This window comes from Nyctereutes procyonoides, unplaced genomic scaffold (genome assembly GCF_905146905.1).
Source record: "Nyctereutes procyonoides isolate TBG_1078 unplaced genomic scaffold, NYPRO_anot_genome, whole genome shotgun sequence".
Taxonomy (NCBI): Eukaryota; Metazoa; Chordata; class Mammalia; order Carnivora; family Canidae; genus Nyctereutes; species Nyctereutes procyonoides.
Window position 1 is genome coordinate 6,503,151 of NW_026575025.1, and position 22,864 is coordinate 6,526,014.

The 22,864-nt window shown below is 53.8% G+C and overlaps 1 protein-coding gene across 2 annotated transcripts in view; it reads right to left on the reverse strand.

The window, feature by feature from the left end:
• The window catches only part of NADSYN1 (NAD synthetase 1), a 38,050-nt gene that overhangs the window by 10,350 nt on the left and 4,836 nt on the right, over positions 1–22,864 (reverse strand). For both annotated transcript variants that reach the window (XM_055311851.1, XM_055311858.1), the window contains exons 3-16: positions 21,133–21,249; positions 18,316–18,369; positions 17,923–18,012; positions 13,249–13,300; positions 10,075–10,163; positions 9,834–9,951; positions 9,364–9,495; positions 6,316–6,390; positions 5,293–5,417; positions 4,784–4,832; positions 4,263–4,365; positions 3,669–3,837; positions 2,574–2,709; positions 1,853–1,959 (exon numbers count right to left, since the gene is read on the reverse strand). In XM_055311851.1, coding sequence (XP_055167826.1) covers positions 1,853–1,959; positions 2,574–2,709; positions 3,669–3,837; positions 4,263–4,365; positions 4,784–4,832; positions 5,293–5,417; positions 6,316–6,390; positions 9,364–9,495; positions 9,834–9,951; positions 10,075–10,163; positions 13,249–13,300; positions 17,923–18,012; positions 18,316–18,369; positions 21,133–21,249 — 1,416 coding nt within the window. The remainder of the gene's footprint in view (positions 1–1,852; positions 1,960–2,573; positions 2,710–3,668; positions 3,838–4,262; positions 4,366–4,783; positions 4,833–5,292; positions 5,418–6,315; positions 6,391–9,363; positions 9,496–9,833; positions 9,952–10,074; positions 10,164–13,248; positions 13,301–17,922; positions 18,013–18,315; positions 18,370–21,132; positions 21,250–22,864) is intronic.

The following is a 22,864-nucleotide window of genomic DNA, read 5'->3' on the forward strand; positions in this document are numbered from 1 at the left end:
ACCTCGGCATGTGAGCAACGGGGGTGCAGTACGTGACCATCGTTCCTATGAGAACAGGAAACAAACACAGCAGAGGAAGCATGACTGCAAGGTTTATGCGGCTGCAGACAGACTTCTAAATACCCATGAGGAGAGGTGGGCAGCTAAAAGTGATGAAAAGATGTGAGTACGTGAAGAGATGGCAGAGAGAACTACTTACTTTCTGAAGTGACATCTAGAAACCTTTAAGCATCCAGAAGCCCACTCCCACACTGGACAAAATCATCGTTATTTTTTGCTAAAATGTTAAATTCCAGAAGACAATGGACAAGAGTTGTGAGGGGAAATGTTGCAATGAAATAATCACATGACAAGTCCACTTCTTGTTCAAAGCAACAAAACAAAACACACCCATATTCTCAATGGCAACAGGCTCAGGATATGTACCAGCTGTCACATCCTTCCTGACATATCACTGCCTTATGGAAGCCCCGCAGGCAATAGAAGAGAATGAAAACTGACAGGATGTGCATGAGAACCGTGAGAATTTTCTCTCAGCTACAGGGCGCTGATTTCAAATGATCATAATTAGGAAATACCAAAAGCCCAAAGTAATATTTAACAGAGAACACATTTGAGGGACGCCTGTGTAGTTCAACGGTTGAGCATCTGCCTTTGGTTCAGGGTGTGATCCTGGGCTCTGGGGTCAAGTTCTGCATCAGGCTCCCCATAGGGAGCCTGCTTCTCTCTCTGCCTATGTCTCTGCCTCTCTCTGTGTCTTTCACAAATAAATAAAATATTAAAAAAAAAAAAGAGAGAGAGAGACATGCAGGATCCAAGATATTCAAGATACAAATAGAAAGATGGATGGATAGACAGATGGAGGGATGGGTGCATGGATGGATGGATGGACAGAGAGATGAATGGATTAGTGGACAGATGAATGGATAGGTGGATGGATGGATGGATGGATGGATGGACAGACCAATGGATGGGTAGGCAGATGGATGGACAAGTGGATGGATAGGTTGACAGATGGATGGGCAGATGAAAGATAGGTGGATGGGCAGATGGACGGATGGATGGATAGGTGGACGGATGGACAAATGGATGGGTAGATGGATGGGTAGACAGATGGATAGGTGGACGGATGAATGGACAGATGGATGGATGGGTGGACAGATGGACGGGTGGATGGATTGGTAGACAGATGAATGGAGGGGTAGATGGATGGACCGATGTAGAGATGAACAGATAAACAAATGACAGATTAAGTTCTTGCCCCCCTCTGCTAACAAGGAGCAGTGAGAACACCTGAGCGGGGCCTGCCTAAGAGAATTGGAGATGTCAAGGCTGGAGAAGCCTCCCAGCCTCCACTGTTCACCCTAAAGGTCAGCTGAAATTTATCTGCGGAATAACAGGGAGGCTCTGAGTTTTTTTTCACTGGCGAATTCATGACAAAATATTTCTGGTCCACATCAGAGGTGAACTGTCTGGTTAGGAGTGAAAACTAGATGTAGGATGTGGTGGGATTGCCCAGGAGAAAGAAATGGGCAAAACTGCCTGAGGTGGGGTAGGGAGATAGATTCCACACCCAGCACAAAGGAAGCGCTCCTAGCAGGTGCAGCCGGTCTGAGCCGGGCTGGTGGGCGGGGCGCCAGAGGGACGTGGTGTTGACTTGTCTCCAAACCAAGTCATCATGAAGGTCTGGAGCAATGATGTCCCACGGGTGCTAGACGTGGCCTGAGCCGTGGGGTGATGTGACCCCCACACCATGTCTTGCAGACGCAGTGAGAACTGGCTGGGGCCTGGAAACACCATCAGGGAGCACACACCCTTGGAGATCTGGGTGCTAGGAGTCGGATACACGCACCTCTCGTCCACGTTGGCCGACCCCAGCACCAGCAGTCCACCACGAGCGCCCCGGGCCCAGAGGCTCAGCTGAGCAAACAGATATGCTAGGACCATCCTTAGCCGAGCCTAGGGGACACAACAGGAAATGTTACCCTGTGCTGGACACAGGGGGGCACATGCCCACTGACACCCCGCTCCTCACACAGCTCCAGAGAAAGGGAGCCCAAGTGGTGTAGGAGCTTTCTAGCATCCAGAGAAAACAGGGTCCTCCTGGCCTGAGAGCTGCTCAGCGAGTGGTGCCTGTATCAAAGATGGGGTGATCCAGAGCTGGGGAGCCAAGAGCTCCAGTCATGGGATGGGGCTGCAAGGAAATCCCGGCCCCTTGTTCCACCCCCTTCACAGCTGGCTGTCCCCCGGAGGATGGACAGCCACTCTGGCTGGAAGAAAAGGGACAGAGATGGGCCAGAGCCCAGAGGCTGGAGCCCAGGGTCCTCTTTCTCCGCACTCACCGGCTGGGCTCCAGCTCCTCAGCAACCTGGGAGGGCGGGCATGTGGAACCACTCCCGGAAGATGCAGAAACCCCACACGCACACCTGTGTATCACATCTCACCCACCAATTCTCGCACACTCACACGCGTATGCACTAATGCTCATGCACAACCACACACGTGTGCATGCACTCCTGCAGCATTGCCCACGAGGCCCCATGCGGTGACCACGGCCCAGCTGAGAGGCTCACCTGCACATTCTGCAGCGCCAGGTTCTCCCTGCTGCTTCCACCGTGAGCCGCGAACAGAGGCCTCTTACCCGTCACCAGGCTGAAGATCCCCATGACGGCTGTCACCGCTGGGTCGATGTTGAGACCAATGTGGTGACTGTAGGGGACAGGGTCGGTGTGCTCAAGGTGTGTGCGTGCATGTGTGGTAAAACACACAAAGCCCCAAATACGCCATTTCTACCATGTGAAAGTGCATGCTCAGTGAGTGCACTTAAGGTGCTATGCAGCCCGTCCCTCTGTCTAGTTCCAGAACCTGCCCTGCAGCCCCCGTCCCAGCCCGTGACCATGACCCCACTCTCTGTCTGCAGGGTTGCCCATGGGGACATTCCTGCTCTCTGTGCCACTTGGTGCCTGGCATATTTCACTGAGCATCACTTTTCCAGGTTTATCACAAGGTACGAGGTATCTGAGCAGCTCTCCTTTCTGAAGCCGATCGATTGATTGAAGCCCATTCTGTGCACAGACCTCATCCATCTATTGCCGGACACTCGAGCTGCTTCTACACTCAGACTGCTGTGCATGGCATCACCATGAATGTGGGCACAAATATCTGAGCCCCTGCTTTCTGTTCCCTTGGGGACATACCCAGGAGCAGTGCTGCTGGGGAGGGGGCAGGCTTTAGCTGACCCCAGTGCATAGATAGGCAACTCCTCATTTTTTCCCACAGCAGAAGAACAAATGGAAGACCCCGAATGGACTGAGTCTCCCCGTCTCCACCTTCCTCAGGCACAGGGAACCAGCTGGGTAGAGAGAGTAGCAGGCTGTCACAGAGCCAGCGCCACCACCCCCCTTGAGCTGTGAGTGGGGTCTTGGCTCCCACACTGGGGGAGCCCATTACCCTGGTGGCTGCTGCCTGGGACACAAGGAAGACAGGAAGGAGGGGTGATAATCCAACAGAGCCAGGGTCTGGGGAGACCTGAAGCCGTTTCCCTAAAACCTGACTCAGGATGGGCTGCAGCAATCTGCTCAACCCCCACATGCACATCTAACCACGGGTGTGGGCTCTGATCCCATTGCCGGGGCCTGCCCATGCCCCACACCGGCAGCCTCCCCTACCTTCCGATCTGCCGGGCCAGCTCCTTGGCTCTGTCACATGTCTCCTGGGATGAGTTCTTGCTGGCCATGTAGCAGGTCGTCAGTAGGCGCCCGCAGAGGTCTCGGGGGTCCTGGGGTGTGTAGCTGAGCTGGTCCACGATGGCCCGGACATCAGCCAGCACTTCCTGGTCTGAAAACCACCAGATGGCGAGTAACAGGTAGTGGCCAGCTGCTGTGCACTGTGCGTGGTGCTCAGCGCCCAGTCCCTCCCCTGCGTCCCGGCAACATCTCCATGTATGTAGCATCCCCTTCACTTTCCTGGAGTGCACACCAAGGGGATGGTCAACACACGGTGCATGGGGAGGATTTTGACCCGGGTCTTCCCACTGGGCCACACTGCCAGCACACAGCAGCAGTGGGCATCTGACTCGATGGACTCAGCCACACTGGCCCAAAGCCCCAGGAAAGGACTTTGATGGCCTGCTGCCCCAGGTCCTGCTGTGACATCTGAGCGCATCTGCACAGCCTCCTTCACCCACGATGGCCACACCCCGGGGTCCCCCAGCCCAGTCCTCACCCCCTGGAGCCTCGCTCAGACCAACGGATGCCACCTACTTCCGTTCCTCACGGCCTCGCAGACCTGGCGGCACATGGAGTAGACGAGGCAGGCGGTGGCTGCGCTGTCCACCCCACCACTCAGGGGCAAGAAAAACCCCGCCTGGAATGGGCCAACCAAGTGCGGGTGTGAGGTTCCTCCTGAGCCTCAGAGGAGCTGTGTGCCCCAAACTTAGCCCAGCTCCAGCCACAACATGGGGAGGAAGAAAGATGCCCTGCATGTTTCAGATGGACTTTCTAGAGGGAAAAGAAACCTCTCACTGTGAAGAGCACTTAGGACTAGTTCTCCACAATAAGTTACAGATGTCATGACCACAGAACCAGTGGGAGATGGTGTCTCGTCACTCCTGAGTGTCATTAGACAAGACCCCAAAGACGGAGTCAAGCCCCTGTGTGCCCCTTGGCCTCTGGCTAATGTAGACTAAGCTTCTGACTGAGGCAGCTTGAAGAAATGCTTGCATTAAAAAAAAAAAAAATCACCAGTCTGCCACAGAATCAGACACAAATGCGGGAAACCTTACCTGTCGGCTGCGTCTTAAAAAGTCCCAGAGCCAGCAGGCGGGTCCCAGGCTGGGGAGCAAGGGGAAGTGTGAGGTCTGGTAGTTGCTGACCTGGTCAGCAGTTTACCTGGGGACAGGTGCCAAGGTAGGAGCAGCGCTGGGGAGACCCGCCAGTGGTGGGGGCCCTCCCAATACACCAAGTCTCTGTTTTAAGCATTTTATGTGAATAAATGCATTTTGGTCTCCAAACAGCCCTGGGAGGTAGGTGATCTCTTTGGCCCCATTTTAAAACAGAAAAATTGAGATACAAAAAGGAAAGGAGGGGCAGAGCCTTTGTACCCAAGTCCCCAGGCTGAGGAAGCCAGGCACTCTGGCTGCACCGACCCATGCCTTCAACCCCGAGGCCGCACGGCTTCCTCCTAACCGGGCGCCCACCCCGGGCAAGTCCTAGGCACCAGCTGCCCGCACCGCTGCAGCCCCTGTGGCCCCAGGAGCAGCACCACCCCCACGGGCACGAAGAGGCAGCCCACCTGATCTCCTCAGCCGGACTGTGGTACATCCACTCGACAGGCTCAGACGGCGGCTCCAGCAAGTCCTCGCGGCATGAGAGGGCAAAGTCCACCTTCACTCGGGGGTAGGGGCTCACCCGGCTGGCCTGATGGAGATTCAGGACATGACGCCCCTGCACCCCAAGCCCTCGGGGGCTGCTGCTCTGTCAGCCAGCAGGAACGCACATCGAGGCCACAGTGGTGCCCTCGCTCCCAGCGGGATGGCTGGAGTCAGACAGACAGATGGTACCCGGCGTTGGAACCCTCACACATGGTAGGGGCAGCTGCTGTGGACAGTCAGGAGTCCCTTCAAGATGAAAGCACAGAAGGTTCCCCTCCCAGGTGCGCCCCCAAGACAAAGAGGAAATGTCCTCATGAGAACTTGCACAACGTTCCAGAGCATCATCCATCAGAGAGCAAGTGGACACGTCCACGTGTCCTGAGTGGACGGGTGGATGGTCACCCTGCGGTGTACCCTTCTCATGGAATATTCTTTGGCTGTAAAAAGGTATAAAGCCCTAACAGCTGCTACAACATGGACCATGTAAACGTTCTGCTCAGCAACAGAAGCCAGATGCCAACCTGATTTCGTCTCTGTGCAAGATACAGAACAGGTGATTTCAGACACGGAAGGCAGGCTGGTGGTTCCCGGGCCAGGAGGGGGATGCGGGGTCTGGGTTCCTTCTGTGCTGACGTACTGGTGGCTGCACAACCCCATGAGTGTGCCAAAAACCACCGAATCCCAGGGGGGCATGGGAACAACAGCTCCACAATGTGGTCATTAAAAACCATTTTAGGGGCACCTGGGTGGCTGGTGAAGTGTCTGCCTGCAGCTCAGATCATGATCCCGGGGTCCTGGGATCGAGCCCTGCATTAGGCTCCCTGCTCAGCGGGGAGTCTGCTTCTCCCTCTCCCTTCACCCCTCTGTCCTGCTCTCTCTTAAAAAAATTTTTTTAAAGAGTCCCTGGGGCATTTGAGCACCCGCATATGTCTTTACGAACTCACCGCCAGGTTTCTAGATGAAATCTCCGCCCTGTAGCTTCGGACATCCTCCAAATCCAAAGTTGCGGTGAGGACTTCCTGGGGAAGAGTTTTTCGGAGAGAAAGTTTGATTTCCTGTTTTTCCCACTCACCCATGTGATTTGGCTGGTTTTCACAGGTGTCCCAAGTTGCACATGCAAGTCACACCTTCTAAGGCAGGGACTAGGGACCTGTGGGTTCCCAGGGGTCCAGCCAGTGTTACTGACCCAAAGCCCTTCCCTCTCCTTGTTGCCACCAGAGCCTCCAGTGAACTCAGACACGGGGCAGTGGGACCTTAATCCCAGCATAGGACCCGATTCCACCAATCCATATCTGCCACAGACTTCTGAGACAGTGTCTCCCTCTTAAAAAGAAGCATGGGAGCGAGGGCCACTTTTCTGCTTTATGTATGGTTATGTGGAGATGAGATAGTTGGAGGTGCTGCAGCCACCCTGTGATCAGGAGGAGAGGCAACCCCAAATCCAAGCCAACGCAGGGGAAGGCCAAGCTGGGGTACGGCTGAGAGGTGGAGCCAGAGCCCCGGCAATCCACGTGAGGGCCTGGATGTGCTGCCTGTGTGACCGCGGGTGACACTTCACTGTCTTCAAACCTCAGACAGGAGTATTAAGAGTCCAAATATATCACAATATAGAAAAAGAATAAAATCTCAAAAAACAGCAAAAAAGAGAAGGTTCTAATTCATATACATGATCCCTTTCTTTATGGAAAAAAACAAACAAAAAACTCCTAGTTAGTTATGTCACGGAAACATTGTGTCATTGCATGCAAGTCGGGGGCAGTGAGAGCTGGTCCTGTGCAGCACCGCATGATGTGAGGCAGCTGCAGCCACCCCCTCCCACCAAGAGGCCTGTGGGAAGCTGCCGTTGTCAGCACTGGGCCCAACCCAAGCTGGACACATCCAGAGAGAAAGAGAAAAAGGAGCTTATCTGTCCTCCAGTTCTCTCATCATTTCCCAGAGTGATGGACCACCAAAGCCATGGTGCTTCCCATGAGACAAAACCAAGGGAAGTGTGAGGCCACAAAAGATAAAAAGACCGAGATGGTGTGAATCTTTTCATGAGCAGATGGCCCCATTCCATTCTTCCCCGAACGCCTGACCGAGGTGTCCCTCGGTGTCAGAGAGCCTGCGAGGTTCAAAGAGCCCAAGAAGCGTGTCCTAGGGAAGGGTCCACGGACCTGTGGCTCTGTGCGATGGCTCCGTGTGCCACACAATTCTTTTGGATCATGTAGGAAGTGGCAGGGCAGGGATGCCACGTCCCTCCCCGAACACTCGGACAAGATCAGAGAATTCTAGCCTGAGGGGCCCCAATGGGAGACGTGCTTGCCAACACCTGGGTGTGTGCTTCAAATGCAGGTCTGCGAGGGTCCAGCTGTGAGGCCTGCTGGGGCCCGGAACCTGCTCTCCTGGTGCAGCTGACCCTCAACCCATGCCAGTCAATCCCTGGCAAGGTGCACACGTCTCTGATGCCCAGCCCAGGGTCTGGCCACACCGACTGGGCCTAAGGACGGCCGGGCAGTCCTCTGGGGTGAGGAAGACACACTGCCTTTTGCACGAACTTGACCTTTCCAGTCAAACCCTTCCGTCTTCATTGTGGCTAATGCTGAACACTTGGAGGCCTTTGGGGATGCCGTCAAGTGGCAAGCAGGGCCTGGGCGACCATGGCAGGGGTGTCCCTGCCGCCAAACTCCTGCCCATCGGGTAAGAAATCATCATGGAATTCACTTGCTCCACTTTGAAACCAAGTTTGGTTTTATAACCAGGCCCCTGACGACAACCCCAGCAAGGCTGTGAAGGAACCAGGTGTCACCTGGCCTTGCTGACGTGAGCACAAAAAAGTGAATGATGTTAGAGTTACGGAGAATTTACAACACGCTGTGAGCTTGCGCTGCTACTAGCTGCCTCTGAATTAGCATTTCTACCCGTCTGCCCCCCAAAGGCAGGTGGATTCAGTGATAGGGGGCTAATGCCGCGTGAGGGCCCACCGTGAAGCTGGGGCTGATGATCTGAACCTGCGGTGGGGCTGGCCTGCATGTCCATTTCCGGCAATAACAGCAGTATCCTTTTGTTTTGAATTTAAAAGCAAAAACCAGAAACAAAAGGGAGAGCAAACAATTCTCCACGAGGACTTTCTCCTCAGGTGCCTCCCCTGGGAGGGACATTGGGACATTCGTGTCAAACATGGACAGACGGACAACTGGACAGACGGCGCCCACACCCATGTTCTCTGTAGGGGGGCGAGTTTCCATCAGCTTCGTAGAGGCCTGTGCCCCAGCAAGGGGAAGACAGGCCAGGCTTCTCAGCTTACCCTCTTGACTGTGACCTTGCCCCTGCCGTGTCCCTGTGCCCCGGGGCTGCAGTGACGCCTCTTCTGAGTGCATCCCACAGCAATCTGTGCGGACACGACCAACCCCAGCCAGCTGGCTGTGTCCAGTGAGACCACATGGCCCCTCGGAGCGAGGCCTCCCCCTGAGGAGCATGGAGCTCCCAGGACTCAGGCCAGGGTAGCATTGAGTCTACAGTTAACACGCATGTGCCTGGATGTGTGGGGAAGAGTGAGTGGGTCCCAAGGGGCCTCACTGAGCTCTCCTCCGCTCCACTCTTGTGAATGGGGATCCTCTTCGTGCACATACTAGGACCTGCTCCTGCTTATTCCCAAGGAGGGTTCCAACCCCACATCTTCCTGGGGGGACCCGGGGGTCACCCACTTTGCCCCCCACATCGCCTGCCTATTGGCTTGTCCCCAACGGTGACTCTGTGAGGCTAGGGTCCCTCATGTGCTGCACATGGGTGACTCACAGGCTGCAGTGGTCTCATCTGTCCAGGTTGGGCTGCATGCTATGTGGGGGCCCATCTCCTGACTGTGGCCAAGGTGGAGCCATCACAGCAGGCAGGACTTGCTATGAGCTGCATGAGCCCCCCGGCTCTGGGGGTCCTCTAGGAAACAGTCCTGAGTAAGAGCACAGTCACAGAACCGAGTAGACGCTCCCTCAGGCATGCGGGCCCGCTCTTACCACGTCGTCCAGAGAGAACTGAGACCCTTGTGCGAAAATGTGGCCGTTCATCGCTATCAGGGCGCACCCGTCATAGTAGAGCCGGTCCCCATCACAGCCCTTCTGATTGGCCAGCAAGTAGATCCCACCATTCTGGAAAATATGAGTGGTAGCAGAGGTGTCACCTCCCACCATGCCATAAATAGCTCCCTGCAGGGAAACCGGATGCACAGAGCCAGAGGCCTAGGGCTGGGACCCCCGGGCCTTCCAAAGCACCAGGCATCAGGCCCAATGTCCGTTACCGCCTCCCAGCAGCCTTACACGACTGGAGAAGGTGGGGGGTTCATGGAACACAAACCCCACACGACAAAGCCAAGACCCAAACCTGGCTTTGCTGAACCCAAACCCATCCTGTGAGTGACCAGACAACACGGCATCTCGCTGAGTCATGCTGCCCAGCAAGAGCGGCCACCTTGCAGCCCCATGCCTACCTTGGTGGTGGCCATGGTCACCAGGTCCACTCTGGCGTGGGCTTTGCGCAGCACGTGGTGGCTGCCCGAGGCGTTGGTAAAGATCTCCACGCCATCCAGACCCATGTCCACGTGTGGGCTGTGGGCAGAGGCAGTTGACAGGAAGAAGAGGGCTGTGTGCCGACCCACCCTCCCAGCCCCGTTATCTCCATAGCCCATGGCTACGCCGACAGTGCTGCTGTGTGCACGGGGCTGGGCTGACCTGTGGGGTGTCCAGAGCTCCTCACAGATCTCACTCCCAATGCAGGTGTCCCAGGTGGCCAGCACTGCGTCTCCAAAGGGCACAGTTTCCTGCAGAGGACAGGGTGCATGAGATCCCTTAGTCATGCCCCGTCTGGGCTGTGTTCTAACCTTGCTGCCCTTTTGCTTCCAGCCCTAGTGAGTCCCTCCTTAGCTTGGGAGCATTCCTAGCCCAGGTGGCCCAGCACCAGTTGACATCTCTGCTAACACCAACGGCCTGTGGTCACAGCGTTCACTAGCTGGTGGCTGTGCTCTGGCATGGCCATAGGGCTCACCATGGCTGTGACAAATGGTACTCCACTCTTGAAGTTTCCATCAGCATACATTCCTATAATCACTGTTATTAAGAGTAAAGAGTCTTGGGGAGCTTAGGTGGCTCAGTGGGTGGAGCATCTGCCTTTGGCTCATGTTATGATCTCAGGGTCGTGGGATCAAATCCTGAGTCAGGCTCCCTGCTCACTGGGGAGCCTGCTTCTCCCTGTCCCTCTGCTGCTCCCCCCATTCATGCACACATACTCTCTCTCAAATAAATAAAACCTAAAAAAAAAAGAAAAAAAAGAGTAAAAGGCTTCATTTCATGAGGGCCACTCCACGCTGGCCGTGGCACTATGGACTTTTCTGCATCACCCACGCTTTTGACAGTCTGACTGGTTCGGTCCCCACCCCTTGCCCCAGGTCTGCCATGACCTGAGTCTCATTCAAGAAACCTGAGGAAAATCCACCAGTTCCTGGGTGGCAGGGCCAGAAGTGGCGGGAGCTCAGGGGTCAGGGGTGGACCCTCCCTAGGCTGCCAGACAGGTGTGATGAGGCCCTGAGACAACTGTGTGCTGACTGGCTGTGTGGGCGTGGAATGCTCTGACAGGCATGCTGACCTCTCTGGTACACGCTGTCCTAGGCCCAACTTGGCCACCTCTCTTAAACCCAAAGTTACAATGAGACAAGAAATAATCCTGAGGCTTGGAACGCGTCCTAGGGCACTTGGTCAGGCTCCCTGACTGCAGGAATGTGTGAGTTCAACACCCTTTACTGCTGAGGGCAAGAACGACTGTGTAAACCTGGCTCTTTCTTCTCTGATGCCTCCTGCCAAGGACAAGCTCACGGTTCACTGTGGCTGTGAGGAAAGCCCTCACCCAGGACCCCCACTGGCCGCTGTGGGACCGTGGGGTTGCCTGGCACCTCGCAAATCTGAGCACGTTGGCACGGCTGGATTTCACGCACCATCTTGCTGTGACAAGGCAGGGCTTGGAGCAACAGGCTGGTAAAGCACAGACCCAAATGCATGCTCACTGACCGCACCCCACCCCCGGCCTAAAGTGTCCACGCATGGCAGGTCCTGGGCTGTCCGTGCCTTGTTCCTGGACACACTCCAGAACTTTAATCCAGTTTCTGGGACCAATTCACACAGCCAGCTTCAACCAACTACCAAGTGAAATCCTTCCAACCACAGACTATGTCCCACACCAGCTTATTAGTGCGTCTCTGTTGGGATGGTCTGTAGGATGCTACAATCCCGGAATGAAATGGCGAGCATCTCACTCAGGACTACTGAAGACAGGTCTGTTCCAGAGACAGTGCCCCCTGACCCCCACCCGGAGACACAGACACATGGAAATCCACAGACAGACATACAGTCTATCCTGGGTCAGGACCATATTAAAATGTGCTCGCTGTTGCAGTTCATGGTCAGATGAGTTTCCAGGTCACTTTGGAGGTGACCAGACCTGGCTGCGAGTCCCTGCCCAAGCTTCAGCCTGCCTGACCCTGACTATCCATGCAGAAGGTGCTGAGCCCAAGCCGGCCCCTGGAAGAGCCTCGCTCACAAATCAAAGCCCATGCCAGAGACACAGTCTGGCTCTTGATAGGAGGTAACCCCTGTCCAGGGCCCAGGGCGGCCACTGTCCTCCAGGGAAGAGACAGAGGAAGATGCTGACAGCCAAGAGGCAAATGGAGCTGGAATCCGGTGGGAAGCAGGGGAGTGGGACCGTATTTCAGCTCAGTCCTCCCGATGATCGGCTGAATCCCTGCCAGCCCCGCCACTGGAGAGATTCTATAAATCCTTGTAGTGTAGTAATTAGGGGTAGAGAGAACTTGGTGTCGTGGACTGAGCTGCATCCCACTCAAATTCCGATGTCAGAGCCCTGAACACCAGCACCTCAGACTTGTGACCGTATCTGGAGCTGGGTCCTTCATAGAGGTGGTTACGGTAAGAATGGAGTCACCAGGGTGGCCCTGATCCCATACAACCAGGCTCCCTACCAGAAGCACACAGACATGCCCGGAGGCCGACCGCACGAGGACCCAGGGAGAGCACAGCCATCCACACACACAGAGAGAAGCCTCAGGGGGACCCCGCCTGCCTGTGCCTGGACCTCGGGCTTTAGCCTCCAGGACTAAGAGGTAAGTATCTGTTATTCCACTACGTCTCCTCCATCTGTGGTGCTTTCTTATGAAATTAATACACTTGGCAACCAGAATGGGCACTCAGGCAGAAACTAGAGAAGTCATAGCCCTGCTAAAACACCCCTTCTGTGCCCCCAGCTTCCAAGCACCCATGAGAAGTGGGTCGAACAAGGTTCCAGCCATCAGCCCTGCAGCTTCCAGTAGGAAGATGGTGGACGAGGCCGCCAGACAAGACTGGATGATCAAAGCTCTGAAGGCCTGGCCGGCAGGTCCAATGGACAAGACAGATTTCTGATGCTGGGTCTTCAGAGAATGAACAGGCCATGGGGTAAAGTCTTCCTTGAACTGTCCTGCCCCCGCTAATTTGGCTTCTAGGGTGGTCCCTGGGCCCAAGCTGCAGCCCCAGCAAGAAACAGCCTATTAAGGCAAGGTGGGGACTCCTCCCCAGCTCCCTGGGAGTCCCAGCCCCCCTGGGAACCCTGGCAGGGTGAGCCAGAGGAGAGGGCGAGGCACGAACAAGCAGAGCATCTGTGATGCAAGAGAATGGAGGCGCCCCCACCCCTGGGGGTTCCATCCTCCCTCCGTGTGCAGGAATCTCTCCCTGTGTTTGGTTTGTTTGTTCAGCAGCCGGTGCAGTTCTGGTAGCCTTGCCCCAAAGGGTCCTCTTCCACGTGCCACACCATTAGCCTAAAGCAGTGACGTTTGGCTGGAAGACGAGATCCATCCAGACACTCACCTGCTTTGTCACGTCCTGTATCATCCGGGGGAGAAAATACTCCTCTGTTTGCCTGGGGAGGGAAACACCACAGATCTAAGGATAAGCACACTGGGGGCTGCAAGCTCATGATTCGGCAAGGGCTGTCAGGCACTCACACCAGCCACTGCAATCGACGTCAGGGAAACAGAGGCGTACAGGACGGACAGATGAAGCTCTGGGGCATCTTACTCAGTGACACCACAGTGCCCAGGAGCTCGACCGCCTCAGCTTCCCCGCGCCCTGGTGTCCAGGGTTCCTGAGACATGTGTCATGGGCATTCTCTCAACAGTGGTTACACTTCCCCAGGGGGAAATCTAGGTGGAATGTCTGGGTCCAAAGGATCATACCACACCACCTTAGCCTGACGCACAATTACAAACCTACGTTATCCCTGAAATGGTTGAATTATGCTCCAAAGTGTACAAGATGGACAGAGTAGAACACACAGTACAAGGCCTCCCAAGGGGCCGCACAGAGAGATAGAAGGTGATCGAAGGTTCACTGACCCGTCTGCATGTAGGCCATTACAAGACATACTGCTGAGATGTTTAATTGCGTATGTTTGTTTTTTCAAGAAACAAACTGAGAATTCACAAGAGCCTTCCAGGATGACTTCAGCGCTTTTATTTAGGTATAACTATAAGGCTGGGCCGTTGGAGGACGCTGCCTTCTCTCCCACGCTAAGAACAGGGATGGGGACATGTGGACACTCTGCTGACTTCTGAGCCACTCCGCCATCCCACAGGAAGCCCTCAAATCCATCAATTGCAGGTTTGCCGACAGCGACATCACTGCGTCAAAATTCACTTTAAAGAGAAGAGCCCCCCCACCCAAGGCCCCTTCCTTTCCTTGCCCTCCACCCCCACCAAGACCCACTGAGCACCAGGCCAAAGCAAGAACGCCAGGAGACAGCATGTGCTCACCTTCGCTCTCAGTCTCTGCTCCAAGGCCGGCGGTCACCTTGCATGTGGCAGGTGAGCTTTGCCAGGGCTCGCCAAGAGCCAGAATAGCATGAGTAAAAGTCCGCCCTGTACCTTCTCATCCAAAGCTTGGCTCAGGCTGGCCCAACCTCTTCCCATGGTTCCCATACCTGCCTCCTCTGAATGGCCTGTGCCCTTCTCTGGCTGGATGCCCTTTCTTCCCAGCCAACATCCTTGGGAAAAATTCTAGATGCGTACTCCTGCCAAGAAACCAGTTTTGGCCATGTTGATCAAAAGCCTTCTCTGCCCCCTAGGAGCTACGAGAGTCCCCTGTGCCCCCTGTCTTACCATGCTTAAATCTCAGGGTGCATCTAAGAACATAATGAAAATGAGTAGATTCTTAAATTATCTGCAGTCAAGAACTGGGTTATTTTTTTCTAATATCTTATGAGGCCTGAATGAGTCATGTGGCCACTACTAAGGCAGGGACATGGTAACATGCCCAACTATTGTGACCATTTTGGCACAGTGCTCAGAAGGTAAAAATCTGTCGTTTCAACGGTGCCAGAGCATGAGGTGGCTGCTCCAGCTTGGTGTCTGCAGCCACCCCTTCCACAGGCATAATCACACAAGCGACGGTCTGAAGGAGCCACCATGAGACCCACACATCCACACGGCAGAGACAAGAGATGCAATGCTCCCAGGAAATTCAGAGATAACACACCTCAGTAGGAGATCTCAAAGAAGAGATGATCAGACAATATAAAAAGACAGAAAGGGAGCTTGCATAGGATGAGAAGGGTCTGAAACACTGGACAGGCACAGATCTGCAGGACAGAGTCTCCCGGGGAGCATGGCACAGAGGACAGGTTGGCAACAAACCACAGGAGAAGATGCGGTAAGTGGGCAGAGAGCAGAGGAAAGACCCATAAGACCACGGACCCATGATGCCCGAATGCAAAGGCTCCTGGACAACAACAGCAAAATAACAAAAGCCTCTGAAACTGGGAAATAAGAGAAATGTTCACAAAACTCAAGTCCCTATGGTAGGTCAAAACCACTGGGTGTATGTGACAAGGAAGGTAGAGGCCACACTTGGCTGAAGTTCTACCCACGGAGGAACGGCCATGCTACTGGCTGCGCTCCCCAACAGCCAGTGACCCCCGTCACTTGGCCTCGCTGTGACCCCCTCTGTCCCCACTCTGCTGGTGCACGGGGGACACTGCTGCCCCTCACAAGGCAACACCCAACTTTTCCAAAGTCCCAGTTGGCCTGGGATCCTTGCCAGGACCTGGTGCTCTCCAACCGTTTAATTTTGTCACTCTGGTGGCGCAGAAAGAAATCTCGCTGTGGTGCCAGGTTATATCAACCTGAGTTCTGGTGACATTCAGCATCTATTCACACATTTGTTTTTCACTTCTATCCAATTTCCATTGTTCTTTGTACCTTTATTTTTTGTTTGGGTTTCTCTGTTTGAATATTTTTTCTGGTTTTTATTGATTTGTGAGTCCTTTATACACCTGAGCAGTAACCTTTGGGCATTCGACAAATATTTGCTGGGTCCCCGCCACCTGCCAGCTCTCTTCTCAGAACTAAAGAGACCACAAGTACATGGGTGCCATGTTAACATCCATCAGATGCTGTGCTCAGCGCTTTACACACAGATTCATGTCATCCTCATGTCATTCATGACCACAACCCCTGGCATCATTGCCATGACCGTCCCCAAGGTGCAGAAAGTCAGGTTGCTTTGCTGGCTTGAAGTGGCCCAGCCAAACAGTAGAGTCAGGGTTCGACCTCCCACCTCCAAGTGACCACCTGCTCTTTAAGCGCTACAAACCCCACTGTGCGGCCCAGATCAATGAGGGTCTTCAAAAAAGGTGCTTTACATAAGAAAATATGAGAAAATGAGAAAGAGCTCTCAAATGAAAAATAAGAGAACTAAACTTAAATTTCAGTAGAGATAGAAAGATGATAAAATCTTCTAGAATGTGGGAAAGAAAAGAAAAGAGCAGAGAAGACAGTCTACAAAGTCCAATCCCCCAACAAGAGGCGTTTCAGAAACAGAAAACAGAACAGAAACTTCCTAGAAAGGACGGACGACCTTTCCCAAAACTACAGATTGGGGTCTCCGGGTTATGGGGCCACAGAAGACCTCACCCAAGGCCCATATAACAAAATTGAAAAATACTAAGGATACCGAGAAGTTTCTCCATGTGCCCTGGAGAAAAGATAATGAGATGAGAGCAAAGAAGATGGAGTAGTACCAGGCTTCTCCCAGCAAGGGTGTGAGCCAAAGGCAATCCTTCAAATGATATGTTTAAAACTATGCACAAAAGTTATTTTGAAGCTAGGTTTTTTGTTTGTTTTTTTAAATTCTGTAAAACTATTCATCACATGTCAGGGTCCAATAAAGACATCTGAAGGCAGGGAAGGTGTCCAAAAATTCACTTTCCTTGGGTTGCTGCTTACAAAGTGTGAAATTATGATTTATCATAAGAAACATTTGGTCTTCCTGGCACTGAGCTCCCAAAGCCCTTGGGATTTTCCAGAGATAAAAGCCACAAAGGTGTTGTTGTTACATTAATACATGTTGGCGGGGAAAGCTCTCATGGTTGCCAGGGCAGCCAAGCCAGGAGTCTGGCAGTTGAAGATCCTCCAGACCTGGGGAGAGAGCCAGGCTGGGGGTTGAGTTAGTGGCCAAAGGCCAGTGATTTAATCATTCGTGCCCTATAATGAAGCCTCCAGAAAACTGCAAAGAACGAGTTTTGGGGAGCTCTTGGTTTGGTGACCACACGGAGATCTGGGGAGAGTGGTACACCCCCATGGCTGCCCCGTGCCTCTCTCCCACCTGGCTTGAGGAGTGTGCCATGATTTAGAAATCAGCCTCAGGAGGGCATGGTGGGAACCTCTGGAATTTACTGGAAGCTGTGTTCCAGGGAATGAGCAACTTGTCAGAGAAACAGAGGCAGGCAGCTGCTTGGCTCAGGACTGGGAGAAGAAGTCCCAAGAACTGTGCAGGAAGGGGGAGTACAGAAAACCCCAAAGTTCTCCGACACAAAAATATGGACCATTTGAAGGTAAAATGTTGAAAGTTCTACCTGTAGTAGCAGCAGTGGTACATAAACCCCAGTTACCCCACATCAGAACAAGGCAGGGTTTCTTGCCCAAGGGTGATCATGCCCCCAGGCGACGCCTGGCAAAGTCTGGAGACATCCGAGGCTGTCACACATGGACTACCTATGGGAGGTGCCAGGGAGGCTGCCACGCAGAGGACGTGCAGATGACAGCCCAAAGCAGTGGGCTGCAGGATGGCTCCAGACACAAGATGCCCAGTGGTTGATAAATTTTCTGTGATAAATTGGCTGTACTGTAACCAGTAGCCTCAAGACAGCTGTACCTAAATGGCCGGAACTTGTCCCAAATGCTTACAAATCCCCCCCATGGGGATCCCTGGGTGGTGCAGCGGTTTGGCGCCTGCCTTTGGCCCAGGGCGCGATCCTGGAGACCCGGGATTGAATCCCATATCGGGCTCCCGGTGCATGGAGCCTGCTTCTCCCTCTGCCTGTGTCTCTGCCTCTCTCTCTCTCTCTCTCTCTCTTTGTGACTATCATAAATAAATAAAAATTAAAAAAAAAATCCCCCCCATGATGTGGACCGAGGCTGCGTGGGAAAGACATGACTGGAACATCCACGCAGTAGATGCTTCCCTGCGCCAGGCACAGGGCCTTACCGGCTCCTTGACCACGGGGTGAACCAGCGCAGCTCCCGGTAGTTGCCTTCGTTGGCCAAGGCCATTTTGGGCCTGATGAGCAAGATCCTCCTACAGGCAGAAAAACAGGATGGCTCCTGAGATGAACACCTGGTCACAAGGAGCAGCCCACAGGACCACCCTCCCCTGCCAGTGGATGATGACAGAGCCACTAGACCCAGCAAGTGTGCTATGCGGGTGGCTGAGGTCCAGGGACCCCAGGGAACGTGAAGACTGCCTCAAGCGACTTCTGGGCAGCAGCCCTATGCTATGGTCTCTCTCCTTCTAACACCTGCAGGCGTCTGTGGTGGGCAGAGCCCAGGAGGAGGAGGGACGCCTGTGTCACCTGGGCACTCCCTCCCAGCAGCCACCTACCTATTGAGGAATATCACCCTGCAGTTGTAGCGGACGTTCCGGTGCAACACTGGCCTGTGAAGAGAGGGGACATGCTCGTGTGTCTGTGAGCAGCAAAAGTACATGTCTGTTTTAGTACAAAGCACCCTCGGGCCTGTAAAAGAATCAGAAGGTTCCTCTGGGGCTTTCTCAAAGGGCCTCCACCATGATATAGGCTCTAAAACAGGAGAGACCCTTGTAAATGGAGCGCAATTGCTCCCTCTCAGGGCTCTTCCTCTCCTCCTGGACCATTCTCATACCTCCCAGGGGCCGCCCCTGCCTCTGCACACAGCCCCGTCACTGTGTCACCTCTCCATCCCCAGTGACCTCTAGCACCAGCCCCTGTGCTGGTTCCAGGTTCCCCTTCAGAGCGCCTCCTGACCTGTGACCCGCGCCCCTTCTAGGAGGCAGGTCTTGGGGCTGGGGGTGGGGCGGGGGAGCTGAATACATTAGTCCAGCACTGTGTCTGGACCCCTCCCCTCCCACATGGTGCTTCATGTGTCCCCCCGTCTGCAGGAAGCCAGGCCCTCTGCCAGGGCAGAGCTGGGCAGGTATCAAGGACATCATGACATAATTGCTGTTTCATTCAGAAGCTTAGAGGTCCACATAAATGCTAGATTTGAAAACAAAATACCTTTATAAATATGACTGTTTACTTTTTTTTTTTTAGATTTTATTTATTTATTCATGAGCCAGAGAGAGAGAGCGGGGCAGAGACACAGGCAGAGGGAGAAGCAGGCTCCAGGCAGGGAGCCTGACGTGGGACATGATCCTGGGTCTCCAGGACCAGGCCCTGGGCTGAAGGCGGCGCTAAACCACTGAGCCACCTGGGCTTCCCCAGATTGTTTACATTCTAAGAGTGAGAAGTAGAAAAATAAAAATAGGATTATAGGGGCGCCTGGGTGGCTCAGTCCATTGAGTGCCTGACTCTTGATTTCAGCTTGGGAAACAATCTTGGGGTTGTGAGACTGGGCCCCACATCGGCCTCCCCGCTCAGGGAGGCATCTGCTTCTCCCTCTCCCTCTGCCCCTTCCCTGCTCTCTCTCTCTCTCTAAAATAAATAAATATTTTAAAAAATAGGATTATAAACTCCAAGCCAAGAGAAGAACGCAGAGCACAGAAAGGAAGCAGAGGAGGACAAGAGCCGGAATGAGCGGCCATGGTGGCTACAACAGGACGCCCAGGGACGTCCACGTCCTAACCCCTGGAGCCTGTGAATATATTACCTCACATGGTGAGAGGGGATTTGCAGATGTGATAACTGAGTTACAGACCCTGAGACAGGGACATCATCCTGGGCGACCTGGGGATGCCCAGTGTAATCACAAGGTCTTCCGTGTGGGAAGAGGGGGTCAGAGCAGGAGCCAAGAGTGTGGAGCGGAACTGCAGGGGAGCACTGCTGGCTCTGAAGGTGGGTGACAGGTCGAGGGATGCAGGGGCCTCTTGAAGCGGGATCCCCCCAAGAACTTCCAGGAGCCAGCCTGGCTGACCCAGTTTTCACGTCTGATGTGCAGAAATATAAGACAAAAAATTGGTGGTGTTTTCGTGCCTTACATTTGTAATAATTTCTCACAGCAGCAATAGGATGGAAACATGTCAGAATCACGATAAACGTGAACAAAGTGGGTTAAAAATCCCGTATGTGTGCTGTTGAATGAGGCCCCAATCAACGCAAGTCACAGTGAGGTGGGAAAGAGGGCTGGGCACACGCAAGGCTGTGCTAAGGTAGAGAAGGCACACCTGGCTCTATTCCCACCAGGTAGAATTGACCTGAAGACATAAACAGGAAACATACACAAGCCCACTGATGCGCTGTCACTCTGTAGAGATGGCACAGACGCACAGGAGCAGTGATGGAACCCCACCCATAGGGGCTACACCTGGGCACCTGTCTCTATATACCTGCACCATACACACCTGCCCTTGGGGACCTGTCTCTATGTACCTGCATCGTACACACCTGCACCTGGGGACCTGCCCCTACGTACCTGCACTGTACATGCCTGCCCTTGGGGACCTGCCCCCTAGGTACCTACAGTATACACACCTGTGCCTGGGGACCTGTCCCTATATACCTGCACCATACACACCTGCCCCTGGGGACCAGCCTCTATGTGCTTGCACTATACACACCTGCACCTGGGGACCTGCCCCTATGTACCTGCACTGTACACACCTGTGCCTGGGGACCTGCCCCCTATGTACCTGTACTGTACACACCTGCCCTTGGGGACCTGTCCCTACATACGTGCACCGTACATACTTGTGCTTGGGGACCTGCCCCAGATGTACCTGCACTATACACACCTGCACCTGGGGATCTGCCCCCTACATACGTGCACCATATATACCTACACCTGGGGACCCCATCCCCTACATACCCACACCAGATATACCTGCTCCTGTGGACACCCTCCCCACTTACTCAAGCTGTATATACCTGCACCTGTGGAAGCTGTACCATCCAGAACCATATGGTCCCAGGAGTTAGCATTAAGGGAAGAAAGTGCCATCTGTGTGACAAGGTGAACACTGCCCTCCCACCTGTGCAGCTTGCTCTCACACATGCAGAAGCTTCTGGGGGAAAATGCAAAAACTGCTTCCCAGAGCTGCCTCTCCTGGGAGACTCAAGGGTCTACAGGCTGGTGGGGGTGGGGTACAAAATCCACTTTCAACATCAGGCCTTTCCTATTTGGAATGTGCGGATTCCAGGTCCCTGAGGGTCAGATGGTGCCAGAGAGCTCACACTCGAGCCTTATCTTCTGAGCTTGCCTTCCCAATGCCCGCGTTGGCACTTACATTCCCACATCACAGATGATATCCTGAGTGACCGGAGATTCAAGAAGGGCAGCCAGGACTTGGAGCGAGTGCAAGAGGGTGTCCGACTCATAGTAATGATCCCAACATCCATAGCCACTGCGGAGGAAGGGAGCAGACAGGTGAGCCCTGGATATGTACCAGGGGAACCCCAGAGACACATCAGAGTTGGGGAGGAGAGGAGCCCTGGGGAGGGTCAGCAGGGGCCGATGAGCTAATGGGGTCAGAATGTGCAGGGGTGCAACCAGGCACTGGTGTCTTTTCAAAACTTCCTGGGTGATTTCACCACGCAACCAGAGTTAGGATCACTGTTACAGAAGAGGATGCATTTCCCTGGAAATTAAGAAACCCCCAGGCCTAGGCTCTTTCTCCAAGCTTTCAGTTACTATGAGAAATTCTCTCTTGTCTGTGTGTCTGGCTGTGGATTTTTTTTAAACTTTTAATGGAGCCAAAATCACACAGATCTGCAAAACTAGACCCACAGACTGCATTCCTCAGGCAAGGATGATCATTAATATCACTCCATTACCACTCACAGAGCAACTCTTAGTTCTTGCTACACATGCTTTTGCTGGGAGCAGGCAGGATGGTGTCCTCCCAAAATGTGTGTCTACATCCCAACTCCCAGAATGCATGAATGTGACCATATTTGGGCAAAGGGAATTAAGGATCTAAAGAGGAAATGAGCCCAAATGATGAGGGCAGGTCCTGAATCTAACAGAAAGATGAGAAGACCCAGTGAGGGGGCGTGTGAAGAGGGAGATCAGAGGATGTGGCCACAGGATGAGGGACTGGGAGCGATAACTGGAGGAGGCAGGATGGATCCTCCCCTGGAGCTTTTGGAGGAAGCAGGGCACTGCCCACACCCTGATTTTGGGCTTCTGGACTCCTGAACTGTGAGAGAGTTAATTCCCCCAGTTTGAAACCACTGAGCTTGTGGAACTGTGTTATAGCAGCCCCAGAAAACTCATACAGTGCTCTGGGATGTTGTAAAGTGTGAAGACGAGCTTGCCAGGAGTCTGCAGGCACAGGTGTGCCAGGAACAACGCACAGTGACTGTAAACTACTTCTAAATCTTCAAAAATGTTCCCTTCCTCCTGTGCGGCGGCCTAGGAGCAATGCTGCAAGTCCTGAGCAAACTTTGTGCACATGGACATAGAGCGCCCCCGCCCCCCACAATTGGCATTTGCATGTTTAATGTCTGGAAAGCATGCCTCTCAGCCTTCAGTTCTGAGAAGGAAAGCCCAGGTTCTTAGATGCAAAGGAGGTCAAGGAGATGCCCCCTTGAGGGCTCAAGACCTGGGCTAGCCTTTCCTCTCCAACGGGCAGAGTCTTGTTCTGGAGGTTTTATGCCCTGGCAGCTCCCAATCCACCCATGATACCTAATGGCAATGGATGCCACATGTCCTATGCCTGACATCTGGCCGTCAGCTGACACCTTGCTCCCTTGGCCGGCCAACAACTGGAGGGGCATTTTGTAACAGGGGCTGTAAGTGCCCCCGGCCCATTTTAGGTAGCAGCCTTCCATTTGCAAAGTCTACAAAACTGGCTCAAAGGACACAGCCAGGCTTTCTAGCAAAGGACCTCTAGATCCCCGGTGGCACTGGCCCCTCATTCCCTTTCCAACTGCCCCCCTCTGGGGTGTGAGCTGGAGACCTGGCCACCAGAGACAGGGAGTAGGTGTGCTCAGCGAATGGGCCCGGCTCCCTCCTGT